A 20,123-nucleotide genomic window follows, 5' to 3' on the forward strand; every position below is an offset into this window, starting at 1 on the left:
CCCAATTTACGTCACGGGTGATGGAGCAGTTTGTCAATTCTTTTCGCACTTATTTTCACCCCTGTTCCAGGGAGTGAAAGAGAGGGAAAACCCACCCCCACCCCCATCCACCCGAACCAGCTCAGAATGATTAAAGCTTTAGCAGGAATGTGATACTCATCGTTCTGTCAACGGACGCGCTGCGTCACGTGCTCGAAGTGAGGGGGCTAGTGGTAAGCTCTGGTATGGAAATGAACCCTAGACGAGCAGCACCAGTCATCATCAAAGGCGGTGGTGGACGTGACGATGAAGATGGTGAGCGTTTTTCGTCTCAACTTTCACGGCCAGTTCATGGCTTCAAGTGTCAAGGACGTCGGGTATCATTTGCTGGCAGCTTCCACCGTGCACTCCACGCCATCTGTGCCCCATACCCCACCACCACGGCAGCCTGATGCTTATCTTCATTCAGTGCTTTATTATTTCACTCATTTCTCGATACCGCTCGTTCCGTTTTTTTTTTGTACTTGAACATTCTCTCTTTTTATTTTCTTTATGGTCACTTATCGAATCACAATCTCTAGAGCGGAAAAGTAAACGTTCTTTTTGTCTCTGTGTGTGTGATCTCCTATTGCCCAGCATTGTTCCCTGCGAGCAGGTCCAACACCGCCAGAGTCGACGCGTCCACGTTTTGGCGTTTGATCCCGTCAATCACTCTATTAATCTCACCATCAGCCATAGCAGGTACAGGTTCTCGCGCTCGCGAAAGGTCCTTTAGATGGCCTATCGCGCGCCTGACATCCTTATGCCTAATGTACGGTGAAATGGGTGACTGAATGGTATCAACTTTCGCCCGCGATACACTTCCGGCCCCGTCACAGGAAGTCAATTTTAAGCTTGATGGCATTGCGGATGGCCACGCTGGCGATCCCGGCACAGTACGCTGGCGGGCTTTGGTCCCGCTGCCGGCGTTCGCTCGCCCACGTTTCGGTAGAAGCGGTGCTTATCGCTCAACTGACTATAATAGTCCTCGAAACTGCCGAGCGGTTGCTGTGGAGATGGAACGTTGACAGAATAATTGAATGATACGATTCGTGAGTATTTCGCGGGGAACGATTAGGCACACGGCGACCAGCGAACCAGGCACTGATTTCGTTGGCGCTGCGCCTTTGCCAACTTACCGGCGAAAGAGACTCGCTCGATGAACTGCCCGTGGACGGAGCCCAGCCACTGTTCCAGCTGCCGCCAATCTCGCTTCCGTACGGCAACGACGACGACGTCGACGACGACGAAGGTACGTGATGGGTTGATGGATAATTGTGACCATTACCGACAGCTGCAACGAATCGTAACGAAATGCCCCTCAGTAAAACGCCTAAAGGTATGCATCGCCGCACTACAGCCTGAGTCAACCTTACCTGCATGGTAGCTCACAAAATCTTGAGGTAATCTCTGGGCCCATCCACCGTCCAATGGCTTCGGTGGGCGATAGTGTTCGTACGAGCCCAGCGGGACTTTCCCCAGCTGGACCACTGCTCCTCCCACGTGCGGTTTCTTCTTTTTGTAGTCGAAATTAAACACGGCATAGTTCGGCAGCCGAAGTTCCTTGAGGATCGGTGCCTTCGGGATGGCGTAATGGGGTGGCCGATGATGGGGATGATCATGCAGCAGCAATTTGTCACCGGCGTGCGGTATCAAGTACGTCGTATCGACCGTCGCCAGCGCATTGTGGCTGTACTCGCCCTCCGGCGAGATGTACCGATTGTCCGGCGTCTGCACGACGCGGAACGTTGGCCGTACGGTACGGTGCTGGTGCGGGTACACCTGGTACTGGCGCTGCTCGAGCAGCACACCGTCCGGCACGGCAATGCCATCCTTCTGCAGCCGGTTCAGCGCCAAACGATCGGTTAAAAAGGCCGAGTCCGGTATTTTGCCTCCGGCATGCGGCAGCACTTGCTCGCGAAAGAGTTGCCGTTTCTGCCGTGAGGGTCGAGAGAAGGGGGAAGTGGGAGAGAAAATAGCGTTCCATCAGTACCGTACTCGGAAGGTGGCCTGGCCATGATGCTACACACTCACCCTGATTATGTGCGATAACGCGTAATGCTTGCTGAGCAAGATCGAGATTAATATTATGTACAGTGAAACCTTCATCCTGTCATGCAGTAGCCTTTCGACTGTGTATCGGGAATGGTTCTGGAAAATCACAAAGCAACAACCCACATACTATTAGATTAAATGAATCATTCGTAGAATGGACGCAAAACCCCGCTACATTGATATAGCAGCATCCTAGCAGCATGCTAAATATGCCTCGAGCGTCTCTCAAAAGTCAATCGAATAAAAAGAACTCTAATGCTCCATCGGCCCAACACCCAACAGCCCAAACACATGCAGCAGAACGGACATAGTTGCTCGATGCCGGGTTTGCCATCGGTGACTTTTCATAGGCCCCCCCAAAACAGTCACGCAGTGGTACAGTGTGCAGTGTATCCTATTGCCACAATCCAACCAAAAACCATACCCTGAGCTCGTAAACGTAATTAAACCGAATGAAAATCAGGATTTTGGCCTTCATTTGTTTTCACTGCACGGACTGCACCCACAACGGATGCCGATGTGTTACCCGCAAATGATCTTCCTTAAGCTCTTCAGTCCCGCTACTAACCATCCCCCTCGGCTGTGGGAACGATGTGAGAACCAGAGGAAGATATAATTTATCCACCCATTGCTCGTCCGGAGCTCAAACCACGCCAGAACGGCACTGAGCCACGACTACCCCTACTGCTCCCGTGCAACACTTCGGGGCAGTTGTGTGTCGACTTTCGCTCGGTTAGGAAAATTGAAATTCAATGCATAACGCACGTGTTCGAAGTGGACAAAAGTTTTGTTTCGTACGGAACTTGTTTGACCACAAGCGCCCAAAATACACTCACACACACCCTGTGCTGCTGTTGCTACTGGCAGCTGTTGTCGCTCGGTCGACATTTGTTATAATGAGGCCGAAACTTATTCATGGTTCACCCGAGGTTTGCAGCATCTTTGCCGAACCGAAACTCCATCCTACGACGGAAAATATCATCCGCATTGATTTATTATTCTCACTTTATCATATGTTTATCCGATTATAGATAGCAGATACAATGGGCCGGAGAAGCTTTCGGCAGTTTCGCACTCTGCTAGTGGTTCCACATTCAGGAACAACCCGACCAGACTCCCTCAGTGTACGTATCGTGTTTCGTCTCAATCAGCTCCCGCCGGCACCACAATCCGGGAACTGCTTCGGAGATAATTCTGATGAACTTTCAGCAATGCTCGGCGAGTACACAGAGCACACCGGTATGCTTCGGACGGAACCCCCCGAGGAGATCATCATCGCCTGCACCGAAGGCACAGAGTATGGCCGGCGTTTCGGTTACGTGTCCATGCGGCTACGCACAAACAATAAACCAGTGTCGGACCGTATCGATTGCAATCCGGTCAGGTACCAGGAAAAGTATCACGGAAAACCTCCAAAGAGTTTCGTGCATGGTAAATGCAATTGATATCTCGTACGTACTCGCTCATCTAGCTTCGGAAATGGAAACGGAGTGCATAGGCTGGTCAAGCCTAATGATCATGCACGGAATGTACGCTCCGGCATTGAATGTGTTTCAATTGAAACTTCATTGATTGAAATACATTCGCCCGTGGTGAACCGTTATGAGTGAACTGTTGTACTTAGTATTTGCAGTGAGTGGGAATATTCACTTAAATTAAGTCCACTCCAATCATTTGAAGCTAGCACGTCACTTTCTGCTCTGGTTTGTAAGCTACACGGAACCATTCTAAAGCATCAATCAACCATCAACCGCCTCGAGCAACAGATGCAAAACTGCAGTTAACATCGCAAAACATTCCAGTCATCTCATTGGCAATTGATATCTTAGAAAAGATCGCCTTATTCACCAATGTACATCATCTACCTTGCTACATCTTGCACCGCTGGTGGTGTGTCTACGCCTCACTTCACGCCCCTAACGTCACGGTCAATTACAGGCAACCCAATCTTCTCTAGCCGGGACCGCTGGACACGCTGTCTTTCTGCATCACTTTTCCAATTTCCTCTCGGATAAATTTTAATTTAAACAAAGCACAAACGAAAGCACGTTGACAAATGTAAATCAAGCCCTTCCTTCCACAAGCTACCGCCCTTGCGACGAGGGACTTTATTTTTTCCCCCCTTTCCTTGAACGTGCGAAAAGAATCCTTTCTCTGTCGCAAGAAAAGCTTGCCCGTTTCGGACCTTCGGATCTACGGGCTCGCCCTTACCCTGCACCAAAGGCAAGAAACGGCCGTCTGTCCCCCGAAGGAAGTCCAATAAATAAAGATGTCTTTGTTTTCTTTTCACTCGCCGCACATTTACCCGTAGCTCAACGGGCTGAACGTGGTGGGTTACTTTTGTTGTCTTTTGTTATTGTTACGCTGTGTTGTTGGTGATGATTCTTCACAACCAAACGCCACACTTCCGTTTCCGCTCGGTCACCTTTCCCGGGGCTGGCCATGAGCAGGAGCTTTGTTTTCTCTCCCTTCCCTCCTTGCGCCTGGTCGGTGGGACGCTGCGGACAAAACAAACCACCCACATAAACATCCTCGACAGTTTCAGGTTCTCCCGCCCAAGGGAGAGCCCGGTTCGATCTGGAGAGTAAGGGGGAAGGGAGATGAAAGGACACTCGGTTGCAAGCAAACCGAATCCAACGCCAGTGTACACCTCACCCTGGTGAGGCTGGTGAAAAGTGGCAACAAAAACCTTTTCCTAGCGATAGCAGATTGTTGACTGAATGGCTGAATGGTACTTGCCGAAGGCAACAGCACACTGGACAGGGGACGCGGGGCACGCGGACAGCCAAGATGAACCAACGGTGGGTGGATCATGATTCACTGGCACCGGTCCCGTGGAGGAAAAGCTAAATAATAATGAAACAACAACATGGAAGAAAATTAAAGGGATAAAAAGGAAACCCAAGTGCCATTGTGTTACAGCAACCGTGTCACCCGAAGCAGGTATCTTTTTTCAAAGGTAACCGAGTCCCGTCCTGACCTGTCGCCAGGCTGAAGGAGCTCACGGGTCCCCAGCGCAGGATGGATGGGTTACAGTGACCGCACCGGACGCCCTGTTTCTCCCCCCCGCAGAGCCAATCGGGCCGGCTCCTCAAGCAACGGCGAAAGGGGAGAAAGGGGAGAACATCGTTGTAAAACACTAACACCAAAGAATCCGGCGTTAAATCTACGATGGTAAATAGTGGTAACCAGGGCGAATAAAGCATCCGGAGCGTCAGAGCAACCGACCCTGCGAGAAGTGAAGAGAAGTAGAAAACCCCCCAGAGAAGCTGAGCCCCCAAGCCCACAACGGGAATGATGAAAAATGACAATGGAATAGAAAGTAATAATTGAAGTCATACAAAATAGAAACAAATGCCATATACCGTATGAATACCCATTTGGCGATTCCACACTGCACACCTCCCACCCCCAGCCCGCCTTTCAGCAGAAGGTTCTAGCTCGACGAAAGCTTTCTACTTTTATATTTCCTCGAAAGCTTCACCACCGACACGGGGATGGAGTGAAAATGTGATTCCGTATTCCGATGGTAACATCTTCCACCCAACCCTTTTACCGGTTGAGACACCTGTAAGATCTCACGGTTTCATTCGGTCGCTTTGGTCTTGGCATCACCCTTTCCCACCAAAAATGATGCTACGGTGGTTCGGTTTTGTTTTGACGTTAGAACGAAACCAGAAACTTAAACCCTGATCACAGCGCGACACTTTTGTCCAGCAAATATAGCGCCAAAGAGTGGAAGAAAGGGTGCGAAAAATTACTGCACAGCCACACCCAAAGCGTCTGACGCGGAGTGGGAGAGCCATACAGCTCCCAGACGGCTCTCGCCGACCCAGAGCTATGACGAGTGTTTGTCGAGGATTTGAAGCATTGTTTAGAGCTAAGTCCCAGCCAGCTCTTGCCACCGCGATCATGCACCCGAGTTGCAATGGCTGTGGGAGCCGTGGTAGTCTTCAGATGCAAGTAAATAAACACGTCGAGCTGTCGAGTGTTTGAGGTGTTGGAGTTCAATGAGAACTTTACACTTCATCTGCAGGAAACTGACAGCACAGAAGACATCACATCAGACATTCGATTAATAATAGATGGGATGTTGTTTTTTCGGAAACTTTTCCTGGGCGGCTATTTTGTGTGCCATAAGTGGCACTCGTTTTATAAGTTTGATTGATGAAAGTGCTCTAGGCAATCTTTGAAGGAGTGTTTCCGTATTCGATTTCTAATGGAAGAACGAAGAAGATTGAGGACCAGGCTTAAGAGGCCTTTCTTTTTACAGCTCATCCTGCTCTGCAACAGCAAGGCAACTCTGTTCAATTTCTTCGACAATACTGCCCCAGTAACAAACCCCTCAAAGTACTAACAAGTGCCAATGGAACCCACCTACCCACCTACGAATGGACTTTGTGTCGATCAATTAGCTCTGCACTCAGCAAAAACTGCCGACGAAAGCGTCCCTGCCCAAAAAGGGGTCGGGTGATACCGCTGTTGCCCAAAAATAGAAACGTCACCGAATGTTTGCAAAAATACCACAAAACCACATCGTCCCGGATGCCCGACCGTCATCAGGCAGGGATGAAACTATTCTGCAATCGCTGCTGATGCTGTTGCTGGATTTTGATGAACTCGTACGCGGTTTGGGGCATTCGGACGAAAAGACGACGACGACGACAAAATTCCAGTCCCAATCCCAGTGTCTCTATGCCTCCTCAGCATCCACACAGCGACTGTCGAATCTTTTTCGACAACTCCCACAGCACCCGGGTCGGTGCACGGATCGACATCATCGTCCTCGTCCTCGTCGTGTAGAAACCACGGTCAATTATTCATTAGCCACATTGTGTCCACCCTTAGGAGCACCGACTCACAGCGAGCACCCTGGACGGACGCAACGAGTTCTTTCCAGACAGACTCGGCCCGATGGCCCGATGCAGCGAAGGCGTGCAGGGGGCAGTCCTTCTGGACACGACGTGAAACAATTTGCAGCGAATAGGGCCATATGGAGTGAAGTGCTCTTAGTGCTGTTGGGGAGCAGTGCGAGTGCTCTAAGGAGGCGCTATTCGTTCCGAGTGGACTTTCAGTAGTGTGGTGTTTGCTATCCGGTGGTGCTGCTTCTGCTACTGCTGCTACTGCGTGCTACAAAAATACCGGCCATCATTAGTCTTCATTAGTTCTCACTCGTGAATTCCTTGTGCACGAGGAGTGGCCCTAAAGAGTCCCTGTTTGCTTCACTTTTCGGGTGCATTAGAAAATGGGGCACACTGCACAGTAGTTACCGTGAGATGATATCTTCCTTTTTGGGAAAATTCTTCACAGCACGGAAACGTTACATTCATAATTTGCTAATTTTATGGACTTTTTCATGAAACGTTTCCTCCCGACAGACTGTTTCAGGAACCACTGTTCCTGATGCCTATATATTTATTATTGCCCCGGCTCGATAATGGGACGGCACGATTGCTCGGAAGCGCTTATCCACAGTCTATGACCCCGCAATAAACAATTAATTCACACCCCCAGCAGATCTCTGTTTGGCTAAATTAATTTCATTCCACTTCATGGGCCCAAGCCCCATCACGCAGTGCTCGCTGCCTGCCAAACCAAACAGTAAACTTTCGATATCATCTTTCTTTCGCCTCAACCCTCCCCCCCCCCCTCCACAAACCCAACGAAAGTGCCCAAATTTACGATAATTGATAATTTTAAAACAATAAAAATTAACTTCAGCCAACAGCGCGGCGCCGGCAGCTGAAACGTTACAAACGCTGCGGCGATGGCGATCGCCCGACTAAAACTGACGTATACTTGGATGAGAAAACACCACGGTGGCAGCAGCAACAACAATATCGAAATTAATATTCATGAGCAGAACGTTATTTCCAAACCGTACCGTATTTCTTTACAATGTGCTCCACCGTCTTGTAGTGCCGGGTGCCGGGGTCCATTTCGAGAAAGAAGTGAGCTTGTGATGAAATGCACGGCTCTGGGCACCTACAGGGCCCAGAGCGTAGAGTGGCAAAAACACGACCAAAGTCAAACCACGATCCCATTTTCCTCCTCCGGGTTTTGGATCCGCCAAGAGTGAGCCGAGGAAAGCGTCCTTCTTCGACCGCGAAAGCGATCTGCCTTTGCTACACATCACTCTAGTGGGTGTGGCATGTGTGTATGGTGTGCTCATAGTTTGCCGCTTCTTACAACTATCTTCTCTTTCCATCCACGGTTCTCAGGAACCGTGTGCACACGGTCATCACACACAAGGATAGTCCCGGTGTCCGGAGAAACTGTATCACTTCGCTACCGGCATTGCCGGTTATGTTTCACCAGAACTCTGGTTTAGTCGTTAAGTGTTATTGGAGTTTAAAACAGTTTTGCTTTTATTTATTTAAAAAATTCTCCTCCCCAGCTCAAGCAGACCAGCTTCACCTGCCACCATGGCCAATGTGTGTGGCTGGCAGATCGTTAGGAAAGAAGCAGAATCTGGCTGCATCAGAACACGGCGCGCAGAAGTGGCAGTACCTGATTTCAGCATGATAGCGCCAATAAATTTCCCCCGGAACGAGCACTTACACACCAGCCAGTAAGGGGCCAGTGCCGGCTGCCAGGGGGGGGGGGAATGTGGGCAAGCGAAAGTGAGCAGAAGCAAGAGTTCCCCGTTGTTGCGTACCTCTGCCCCCGGCAGAGCTGTTTTAGTGCCACCGATGGGAAAAATATTTATAGAGATATAATTTTCCTCCGATGATTATCTTCTTCTCCCTGGCCTGGGACGATTACGGCGCCAGATCTTTCGTTAAGTCCATCATGGGGACTATGAATCACTATCACTTTTGCGCTCTTCGCCACGGAACGCTTTCACTAGGTAGTTAATTTTTCTGCTGCGATTCGGACAGTCGCTAACGAACGACGGAAACCTCAGAACAGCTACGGGACGTGACTGTATAACTACGCACCCGCATTAACTTATTACGGTTGGGAACGTTTCAACGACTTGGTATGTTTATCTGACCACAGATGTAAATAGTAGATCACTTTATTTATCTTTTTCCCCTGTATTAAATTCGGTATTATCAAAATTCGAAAGGATAGCTCAATTATAACAACCAAAGTCATCGTTCACCGGGATCAAACACATCGGGCATAGGTTCAAAGGTGCATATTAACCTATTCAATGCTTGGCCACTGTTTCAGATGTGACGCAGCACGGTATACCGACCCGTACACTCACATTCCCCGACCCCGTACACTTATTGATCAAACAAGCTCAAGTGCACAATCTCATCAACAAAGTTTCGCACCAGTCCTGCGGCAGCAAGCATCTCGGGACGATTCGACCGGTTCATGATACAATCGAAGCGCCGCGGCGCTGCGTCAAACACACTTCAAGAGATGTCCATTCGTATCGCCGTCGTCGGCATACCTTTCGCAAAATGCGCTAATGCAGGCTCGGACACGCGGACCGATAATCAATTCGTTGCATGTTTGCATAACCGTAACCCTAACTAACGCTCATCCGCTGCTGCACCGGTGTACTACGGTCAAGTTGCAAGTAAACCCGATACTGGATCGAGTGGCGTGAAGCGATGATGGCATGATTCGTATTAATTCCAGAAACTCTCCTGTTGCTGCTAGAACATGATGAGTTTGTGGTCCAATCACTAATTATATTGCGAACACATATCGGCTTCATCGGCGTGGTAGAAGATGGTGGTTAAGCTTTCTATTATATTATACTTGGTTCATCATTTTAAGCATTTAATATTTATTTCATTATTGTCAGACACTACGTCGTTAGGTAGTTTTCCAATTTCTTGGCATTTTTGAACACCTTTATGAGGCAAAGATGTTTAAATATCTTCATGTAAACTCAATAACTCTCTAAACATTCTTTCTCACACACAGCCATCCACTTGCCATCCACTTTAGTAGGAAAGAAAAATAGAACGAATCCCAGTACCCAACACTGTCCCCAGAGGAGCACAAAAATCAACGTTCCAATAGGCCACCGGCCGCCTCTGGTTCCACTCAAAAGCTCATCTGTTTTCACATCATGTTTATCATCGATACAGATCATTAATCGTTCTCTGGTCGTTTCCGTTCGCACCTCCAATTCCTTCCAATTTCTGTTCCTCCTGCTTCCCTCCACAGCTATGTAGACCGTCCAATATTAGACCGTCCTACCACAATCAGTCCTTCCGCCGAACCTGCGAGCACAACAGTCCTTCCTTGGGTAGGTGCAAAATCTACATGCGGAGCAAACGCATTCACCCACACACACACACACACACGTCCAGTAGAGATATCGACATCGATTGCTCATTTGTTACGAATTTTCGGGCGGTCGATAAACTTTTATGGACCAACCTAGAGCTCTATCTCTTCCAGCACCGGACGTTGGACGCTATGTCCAGGTTCGTTCCTTTTTTTTTTTGCTTCGGTTTTTGCAAGAGCTCGTCCGTACACATCAGCTCCCCCGAACGGTAAAACCACACTTTGCAAGAGCTTTTCCTCCTCTAGCAAATGCCCGCAAAAAGCTCTAAGTCGTCTGGACCGCTGGACAGTAAAAACCCCCCATTGGCCACATAAATTGAAGCCGATTGATATCCATCGACAAGTGTCTCTTCCGCCGAGGTGGATGGGCGGACACAGCCAAGGGAACGCATTAGGGAAACACATTCGATTAATCGATGACATCACTTCAACTAGTTCCCCGATTTGTCGTAACGGTTTCCCTCCCATTGCTTAGCGAAACTAAACGCCCAATGGGGCACATTATTTTCCCGAGCCTCTTCAGATGCGAACGTTTCTTCACTCGGTTCACTCGGTTCCGACGCAAAAGCCTCTCCATCTCACCGTGCGCACGGCCCGAATTAACCACCTCGAGTGCTGCGCTTACGGCTTGGGGGTAAATCACATTAAAAGCTTCAATGCCACCGTGTACATAAAGTGGCTGCTGTTGCTCAAATTAAAGACATCGTTTGCGATCATTAAAGTGGGGGGAAGTGGCTTCATATTTCCCTACGCACAACGGCGTGTGCAAATGCATGGGTTTCCAGCACCAACATCCAACCCACGGGCAGAAACATGATGTAAAGCCATTCCACGGTAGCTCGCGAACGTTTTGTCATATTTTCATTAATGGAGCACCGTCGCTATCTGATTGCATTTGGGTTGTTGTTTTGGTATGGCCCTTTTCCGAAGCCAACCAATACGCCCGACGACCGTGCATCGCGCACACGCGTAATGTTGCACGCTAACGCTGTAATTGAAAACTCCGCAGGTTGGAGGATTCAAACATCCCCCCCCTCCCTCACACCGTCCCAGCGGTAAAATAAAACGACTAATGAAAAACGAATCCGTCAATGAGGCAGCAATGCGAACAAGCGGGAGATGAGCCGGAGCATGGTAATGGCAGCCGTCGAACAAGCCTTGCGCCTTGCCCGAGAGCCCGTACGGCGCGTACACCGCCGACACGCTTTTTTCAATTTGACAGAATGATGAATGGCACCGATGCGGGCGAACGGGAGCTTCATCTATTGCAACATCATCTCTTTGCCTCGACGGGGGCCCATCATCTTCTTCCGCGCGCGACCGTTCGCCGCATTTTTCCGATCATCTTCGAGGCGGCTGCGCTACACACACACACACACACACACACGCGCGCGCGCGGGCACGCACGTTGTTTCGCCGAAATCGCTCGCGAGCCATTTATCAGCGCGCACACGTCACGAAATGGTAGTTAGCTGCTAATAAATTTCCATCTCCCATTTGGAAATGAGATTATAATGCCCCCACGACGGAGACCACCCCAGAGTTGGGCGTGAGGTTTTGTGACTTGACCCGCCCCACGACCTTCCTTGCCTTGCTTACGTGTTGTCCCTGTCCAGATTGGAAGTGAAAAGTTCCCGAATTTAAATGAAGTTCTGCTTTCAGCACTTGCCAACCTTGCTGGGTACGTAGAACTGTTATCGTCTACACACACACGACTGTCACAGACCATTCCGTTTGGCTTCCTTCCACAAACTTATCAATCCCAAACTCCCCCCCATTCGCCAAGCGATAACGGTGAGACATCAGTTTCCTCCCCAAAACGGACGGAAAACTGTTGGCGATCGGGGAGGTTTGCAAAAGTGCCTTCGTGGTTTTTGCGGTCCCCCGCGCCAGCCGCCAGCCGCAACCCCAACGGTGTGTGTACCCGATCTGGCCGGTGCACGGGACAGCACGCGAAAAACAAACGAAACGCCCGCCGCACGCGCTCACTTGCGGTGCGCGGGCGAAATCACACCCATAAATTTCCACCGGCTTAGCCGTGGCGGATTAAAATTGAATTTATGAAATTCGTGTTACGCCGCACAGTTACAATCATCGACTCTTCGAACTGGTAGATAACGGGTGGAACAGTGTTTGTGTCCGGGCGGAAGTGAATACGCTAGTGTGTGTGTGTGTGTGCTTCGGCGAAGTGAACTTTCCCAAGCGCTCGGATAGATTCCTTTTTGCCACATGGAACGATGGGGCGATGATGAACGATTCTGTGTTGGTGGGCTCCCCTAGCTTCCCTGCCACTGCCCCCCCTCCCTCTCCACCTCCGAAACGACGCACTTTATGAACTGTAAATTACTAGTGCCACATGGTAGGCTTTACAGTGCATGTGTTCACAATATCCTCTCTCGCACTCATTGAAGCACTCCCCCTCAGCCCCGGCTAAACTACAAAAGCCGATAATAAGTCGCGGTCGCGTTCGTCGCCAAATCGTACACTGTAGCGGCTAAATTATTTACAGCCAGCGGGCGCTACAACCCCTCCCCCCCCCTCCCTCCCTACAATCGTAAGCCACCGTCGCCCGGAAAGGTCCGCATACGTCATGAGCGACACACATCCAGCGGCCCACAACCCGCTGCTCGCGCTCATAAATCCTTTCCAACCGCAATCCAGCTCGTTGATGTGCGGCGGCCTGTTTGCCGAGCGATGATTGAGCATTCTGGGCGCCTCCGTCTGTCAATTTCGTGCTAAATCCCATCCATTTGGTACACCGCAAACGTGTACGTGTGTGTGTGTGTGTATGTATGTATGTGTGTACGTGTGACTTTTTTCCCCATGTTCTGGGAGAAACTTAATCGATGGGTTAACCACCCATCAATTTCCATGCAATGAGAAAGGTTTAATAAGCATTTTCCAGAATTATGGACATTGGTATGTTAGAAACACACTTTAGACAATTCGAGAGAGAAAAAAACACACACCGATAGATTGATATTTACGACACACCCACAGTACTTTCCCATTTTCACTAACTAATCCCTTTTTCGATCGATAACCTTTTGACCTTTATTGAGCATTTGAGTGGTCTTTTCCCTGTCGTTGATACTCCCTCTGGCGCGTAAAACTGCAATTCAGAAAATATCCTTCCAATCATCCCACACGGTGTGTGTGTGTGTGTGTGTGTTTCATCACACATCAGTCCGGAAAAGGTTGACACAGAGGGGAAAAAAATGCTGTACTCACACCGGTAAACGTGTCTCTGCATTGCAACAGTTTGCACCATGCACTCGTGTACTGGCCCCAGGGTTGCGGTGCAAAACTTTTCCGAACGAGAAGCCGTATAAAAAAAACCCCTGCCATCCATCCGTGCCAGCATGCTGGGTGGGCCAATCGATTCTTACTCGATAGGCTACCATCGTGTGTTGGTTCGTTCTGCGCCACGTGCAAATCACATCAAGCTATGCACACGCAATCAAATGTCCATGCTTAATTGCTGGCTGAAGGAAAACGAGTGCACGAGATAAGTGGTTTCTCTCTTGCTCTCTCTCTCTCTCTCTCTCTCTCTCTCTCTCTCTCTCTCACACTCTTTCTCTGTCTCTCACTGTCATACATACAAACCGCAACATTACACGGTGTGACAAACGTGTGTCCGGGCGCGATCCTTTCCGTTCGAAATGACACGTATCGGACAGAACCACACACACACACACCGTTCGTCGTGGGACCATGTCCTGCCGGATGATCTTTCCGGATTGGTTCTGCCGGTGTCGCGAACCGCTACCGTCTGTGGTCACACACACACACACACGCAGAAACCGTGGCTAGAGGCAAAACCTCGAAAACATTCAGGTTTGTTCGTGCGGGAATCCTCTTCAGCGTGCCTCAGTGTGTGCAATATGCGTTGAAATTCTTCCCCAACCTGTTGTCCGACAACTTTTGGGTACAACCGAACTGTAATCATGGTATGGTATTGATTTCCTAGCGGCATACCCATGACAACAATTGCCCTTGCTCTCTTTACCAGCATTAGCAATGCATCGTTTATCGTCTATTAGGTACAACAATTTCTCAAACCACACGCAGACACAACATCCATTACGGAATTGGAATATCATTTCAGGGTCAGTGCTGCAATCAGACGCCCTAAAGCGTGTCGTGCGTAAGCACCCACAGGTCGCGGGAAATGGTCAAAAGTTATGTTCAATTTTAAGCTCCACCGTTGGCTAGCAACCACAACGATTGCACGTTTCAAGATGAACAGCATTCAAATTACTGGAAAAGCGTTACATTGCCATAGCACCCCTAATGAACCGCTTTAGGTCGGTGGGACAAAGTGATTTTTTCCTCTTCTTTCTGACCTTTGATCGTTTCACCGCGTCGTACGGAAAATTGGTATGTCTATTGACGGTTGCTTCTTGTTGCTATTCATTTATTCTGAAACAAGCATTCCTCAGCTCTTCAAAAGGACTATCATTTGGCCAGTTTGCTTACAAGCGGTGGACAAGCTTCCAGGAATTGTTACACTTGTTGCTAGCTGGAGACAACCTAGAGAAATTGGGTAATGAGACCAATACTCTCCAGAGCTCTGTCGTCATTATTTAGGCCATGGTTATCTCCACAGGCAACTGCTTGAACATCCGAGGACTTAGACGTTTTTCTGTACAAATTATTTATGTGAATGTTGCAACTGATTCGAAACTCATTTTACCAAACGGCGCCGATTTTCGAACAATTTCTACCAAAAAATGGGCCTTACCCACATTCCCGGTAATTTATTATCGGGTGGCCTCTCACCAACGCAAACCCTCCACAAACAAGCGTTAGTGCGGGCTAACATCTAGACCATTGTAAATGGTTCTGCCATACAACCGCGCACTGGAAGTATTAAATTATCAATTAAAATTTAATTACTCATTACAATCTTTAACGGTCACCTTTCGCGGGTACGTACGGGTTCGCGGGTTGCGGGAGAGCGCCGTACCCCGTTTAGATTGACAAATTGACAACTTTTACCACGAAACCCGTCGGCGAAAGCTCTCTGCCGGCGCCGCCAGCTCCAACCTGAGCCCAAGCGTTAAGTTAACCTTTCCCAATTAACTTTGCCTTTTGGTTGGGCGGATTACAGCACGCACTGGATGGAAAATGTTTACAAATCCCTTGTCATCTATTTTTATGATGCTTGCGATGCGGACAGAGCAAGCCGTGAAACGAAATGTTCGTCCACTTCGGTGCCATTCTTGGTTGCTGTACGGAATGGCGTTTGTATTAAGCTAATGATTCTCCCGTTCGGGAAGTCGTACCTTTAAAGTGGCTTACAATTATACTCCACTGAACTGTTTAGCTGAATGTTACAGCAATCCAAGAGCTTTTAAGGGAATGCGTTTCACATCGTCGTTAGTGATCCAAAGCATTGCTTATTTCAACATTATTGATTTGCTACTTTCAATATACACATTGCCGCATTACATGCCAGCCTACGGGCAGTTAATACACTTCAAACGTTTCAGTTTCCGTTCCGAAAGCTGTTGCATAAAATGGCACATCAAAAGTGTGTACAATATTCTCCAGAAACTCATCAGATAATTGCATTCATCAGCTTCCAATCCTTTCCCCTTCATTCAGATGCGGGTTACGATTGCATAACCATCCTGCCCAAGATCGTCCCACTTCTTGACCAGCGGCAACAATTGGCTGACAATGGGGAAAGCGGCCGCTTTAAATGGAACAGAAAATCAATACCAATCCATTCCTGCTTGTCCTGCGCCCCTTGAACCTGCCGCAAATCCAGACGAATGCTTCTAATCGAATTAAACTTCCTTTCGATCGTCCAAGTGTTCGATGCATGCCAAGTGGTATAAAAACGGAAGGATAGGCGAACGAGCTCAACGTTTGCTTTGAGTAGATTTTTTACTCCTCTCATCGTCTAATCCAATCTGAAGCATTTTGAACGATGCAAGCAACGCAGCCATACACCCTCCAAGGATGCACACATACAATAGTGCAGCAAAAAAAACTATACACTCTGACCAACAGGATAAAGCAATGAGTAGGGACGGAAAAGCGAACAATCAAACAATGCAATGTGCACTGTGCACTCTAGGGAGTGTCTGGAGTGTAAGGAAAACACACAATGCAACAAATTCTAGCTGCAATGCGCGGCTGCTCGCGGAATGTCTAAGAAACTGGGGGCAACAATCATAAAAATTTAAATTGAATGAATCCACTGCACAATTCTTTCGGTACGCTACGCTCCGTTTCTGGTCCTGTGCATTTGTAACGAACCTTTGGTATGTTACTATTTTCACCATTTTCTTTTCACTTCTTTTCATCGCATTGTCTCATTGCAGCAGACAAAAAAAGCGAACGTCCCAGGGCAGTTTGAAGAATTTACTTTGCTTCCCCGTTGATAGTTTTAAACTTTGGTAGAAGATTTCCATTTTGAAAGTTTATGCTACCACAGTGACAGCAACAGCAGACCTTGACACAACAACAAACTGATGACTTCATTTAAAAAGCAAACTCTTATCTACTGCCAACCAGCCAACGGCCAGCAGAAGCCTCCGGGAATCGAACCCCTATTTCTCTATGCACCTGCTAACGTCACTGCATCGGTGTTCCATAACCGTAAAATTTGCTTCATGCCTCTCCAGCCCCCCCTCGTAAGCGTTTTGATAACAATCCTAACGGTCGTACATTAACGAACCTGTCTCTTCAGCTCTTCGGCACGAGCAACAAAAGGTTTCGGGCGCCACCGGGTTGCACATAATAACCATCTGTGTGTTTTCCTGTGTGCGTGTGTGTATGCATTTTCTTTGCGAGAGCTTTCCTTTCCCCATCTGCGTTTATCTGCGGGCTCATGTGAGTGTGAGCACACATTAGCATAATTTCGTAAACATTAACGCAAACGCCGAAATCGTCTACCGTGCTCCCAAAGAGCGGCACCGTACCACTAAATGCCAGTAGTCGCATCGCGCACCAGCAGCTCGACAAAAGATGGATGCGATATGCCGGCCGCCAAGAAAGACAGCCAAATTTATGACCACCTGACCTTAGAGAACGAGTGACGGAGGCGAGACGAAGGAGAGAACAAGCGATGTTGTCGGGAGAAGCGTGATTTTGTGTACGCGTGTGCAATCCAGATACCCCGCTAAACGGGCACCGTGAAACAATAGATCACCCGGCCCGATATGACTGAGAAAATTAACAACACCCATGAGGATGATCCCTTGCTCCGTACCGTGCGGCATGAATTAAACAATGCGAAGAGTGGCATAAAAGTCGATGTACATGTTTTGTTTCCTTCCAGTTGTTTCAAAACCACCTTTTTCCACCGCTCTCTCGCTACCAACAGTTCATTGCATAATTGCACGTGCGAATATTGCACACCGTAGACGGAGGATAGACCCGATCTCCCGATGATCGATCGAAAACGAGATTCTACAAAGTACAATCTCCTTTCATCGTAACACACATTTGCACGTTTCGAACCGAGGGGCTTACGATTAGGGCACGAGTCAGTATCGGTTACACACAGCGCGGACGATCATTGGAGGTGTAATCGATGTTGAAAGTAACTGCGTCCCACTAGCACTTTTCTAAATACTTTGCCCGTTCAGGCAGAAGCAGCGCTACCACGAGCCCACAAAGCCCCTGAATACGAAAACCACCAATACAATAAGCCATTAAACTGGTGCTTTAGTTGCCATGGAAACGAGGGGAGGTTGGTTTGTATTTCATTTTGTCCCTTTCGACCGATCTAATCCACCTGAGAAGGACTGAGAATCCTATGGCATCGGTTTGCACTATTGCGAAAGGAGAAAACGATCACGATCACTCCCACCGTCGATCTGCCTTTCACCCGATAAGCTGAACGGGGGCACGCTCAAGTCAACACCTTTTTTGGCTTTTTAGTTCCCTTCCTTTCAATGCCCCACAGCAATCACCCATCGATCGTAACGAACACTGCACGGAAGCGTTTGCCGAGCCTGTTGCAATGATTAATGAAATCCAATCACACCATAACGATCGTCCGTGCCACTCACTATGAATCTTCTGGGGTTGGGATTTGAGATAGTTTCCGGTCGCGTTGCTACGATAACGGCGTAAACGTTTCACCTCAGCTTAACATTGGCACCTGTTTCGGCTGTTATGTCACTGGCAGTTCACGTCGATGTCGATGTCGTATTTCACTCGTTCAAACATAAATCACCCGCACCCGAGCGGCAGCTTCCGTTGTGTATCTAATGATCCTTATCTTTGAAACTCATCAATCACCAACAAAAAGCTCCGCCTCACTAAGCTTCCCCAACGTTCGCCACTTTCTTGCACCGTTTTGCTACGATGGAAAGCCGTACCGAGCTGAACGAACAAACGACTTCAACGCAGGATCAAGCGACGAACGCGATCTGCTACACAAGGGCAGCCGGACGCTGTGCGCGGTGCCGAACGTTCAAACACCAAATAACGCCATTATTCGCCTTGTGGTTCAATTTTATGAAAAACAACCCCAAAACGAGACCCTCGTCACCGTGACGCCACCAAACCATCCGTCCCACTCCGGGCGTCGCATGGTATGGATCGTGTTTGAATCTTCAGCCGCATTGTAGAGGGTTCGTGCGCTTTGGCCCGCTGCACTACCGACCGGCCCGTTTGCATTCTGTTTGCTTCCCCTTCCATTCAGCTGCTGCTGGCTGTAGGCTGCCGCTTTATCCGCACCGAACGACATCATCATCATCATCATCGTCATGATCGTTCATGGCTCTTTCTCTGTTTCTCTAATTCACGGCTGCACGTGCTCACCCGCAGCAGTGCTCATCGTAGCCGCGCTTCGCTTGTACTTACGCCGTGCACCTTCTGTCTTTGTATGAGAGATTGTAGTTTTGTTGCCTCGCCGCTCGCCAGCCTCCACCGAACAGAAGGGTCGATTCCAGCCGACTGCGGCTCGTGCTCGTGTTGGAAACGACCCGCGCCACCACAGGTGAGAGGGTGAAGAATCATCCCTACCATGACGACGGATGGTCTTGCCGGCAGCAGATCTTCATGTGAACTACTTTTGATCAGGCGCTCGCTTGATGTACAATGTGCGGGTTCGGAAACGCTAGCAGACAGAATGGAATCACCTTCAACGATCGGAGCGCTTGTGAGCGTTTTGTTTATTCACATGTCTAGCAGATCGAGCAACAAGTGTATCGATCGTGTAGGTGCACAACATAGAGCTTTAAAGCCCATTAATCACGCAGGAACGCAGAGGAGAAAGAGATTTGTTAACACGCTAAACTGACACAACACAGCGCAGCCTGTCCATGTTGCTTGAATGAGATAATGTTTTATTAGTGTTTTAACCTTTGAGCAGCTGTTAAATGGGTAATTGTCTTTAAAACATTACTCAATTATGCAAACAGATACGCGGTCCAGCAGTTTTCATAATTAAGCATTTACCTCAACACACATCCCCATTACCATTAGGTAATTGTATTAATATTATTTTTAAATTAATCATTTAACAGCTTAAATTATCCTCCCAATGCTGCGAAGGTTTAAGCAATTATGGTTCGATAATTGAACGATTCCACCTCACACTATTCCAAACGATTTTTAAGATGATTTTGGCACGATTTTTTTCCACTGCACCAAAGACATGATGTAAGGTCGTGATGGCTTGATCGGCCACCATTTTCCACTCACCTGGGCGCGAACATTCATCATGCCTCAGCTAGCAATTTTCTTCGCGCGAAAACTGTTAAATTTACATAGTTTAAATTTGCAACCAACGGAAAAAAACCACACTCACACACTCCAAATTA

At 48.5% G+C, this 20,123-nt stretch overlaps 1 protein-coding gene across 3 annotated transcripts; it reads right to left on the minus strand.

The window, feature by feature from the left end:
- Positions 1-130: 130 nt before the first annotated feature.
- On the minus strand, positions 131-18,796 carry LOC120896106. 3 transcript variants are annotated; one of them, XM_040299966.1, is made up of 5 exons: positions 18,455-18,796; positions 2,053-2,169; positions 1,395-1,953; positions 1,158-1,312; positions 131-1,026 (listed from the first exon to the last, which is right to left on the minus strand). In XM_040299966.1, the coding sequence occupies exons 2-5, from the start codon at positions 2,125-2,127 to the stop codon at positions 868-870; spliced, it is 948 nt and encodes a 315-aa protein (XP_040155900.1). In that variant the 5' UTR covers positions 2,128-2,169; positions 18,455-18,796; the 3' UTR covers positions 131-867. The 3 variants fall into 3 exon arrangements, with proteins under 3 accessions (XP_040155900.1, XP_040155899.1, XP_040155901.1); XM_040299965.1 differs by having other exon boundaries at positions 18,363-18,795; XM_040299967.1 differs by having other exon boundaries at positions 18,675-18,791.
- Between the last annotated feature and the right edge of the window lie 1,327 nt (positions 18,797-20,123).

This window comes from Anopheles arabiensis, chromosome 2 (genome assembly GCF_016920715.1).
Source record: "Anopheles arabiensis isolate DONGOLA chromosome 2, AaraD3, whole genome shotgun sequence".
Lineage (NCBI taxonomy): Eukaryota > Metazoa > Arthropoda > Insecta > Diptera > Culicidae > Anopheles > Anopheles arabiensis.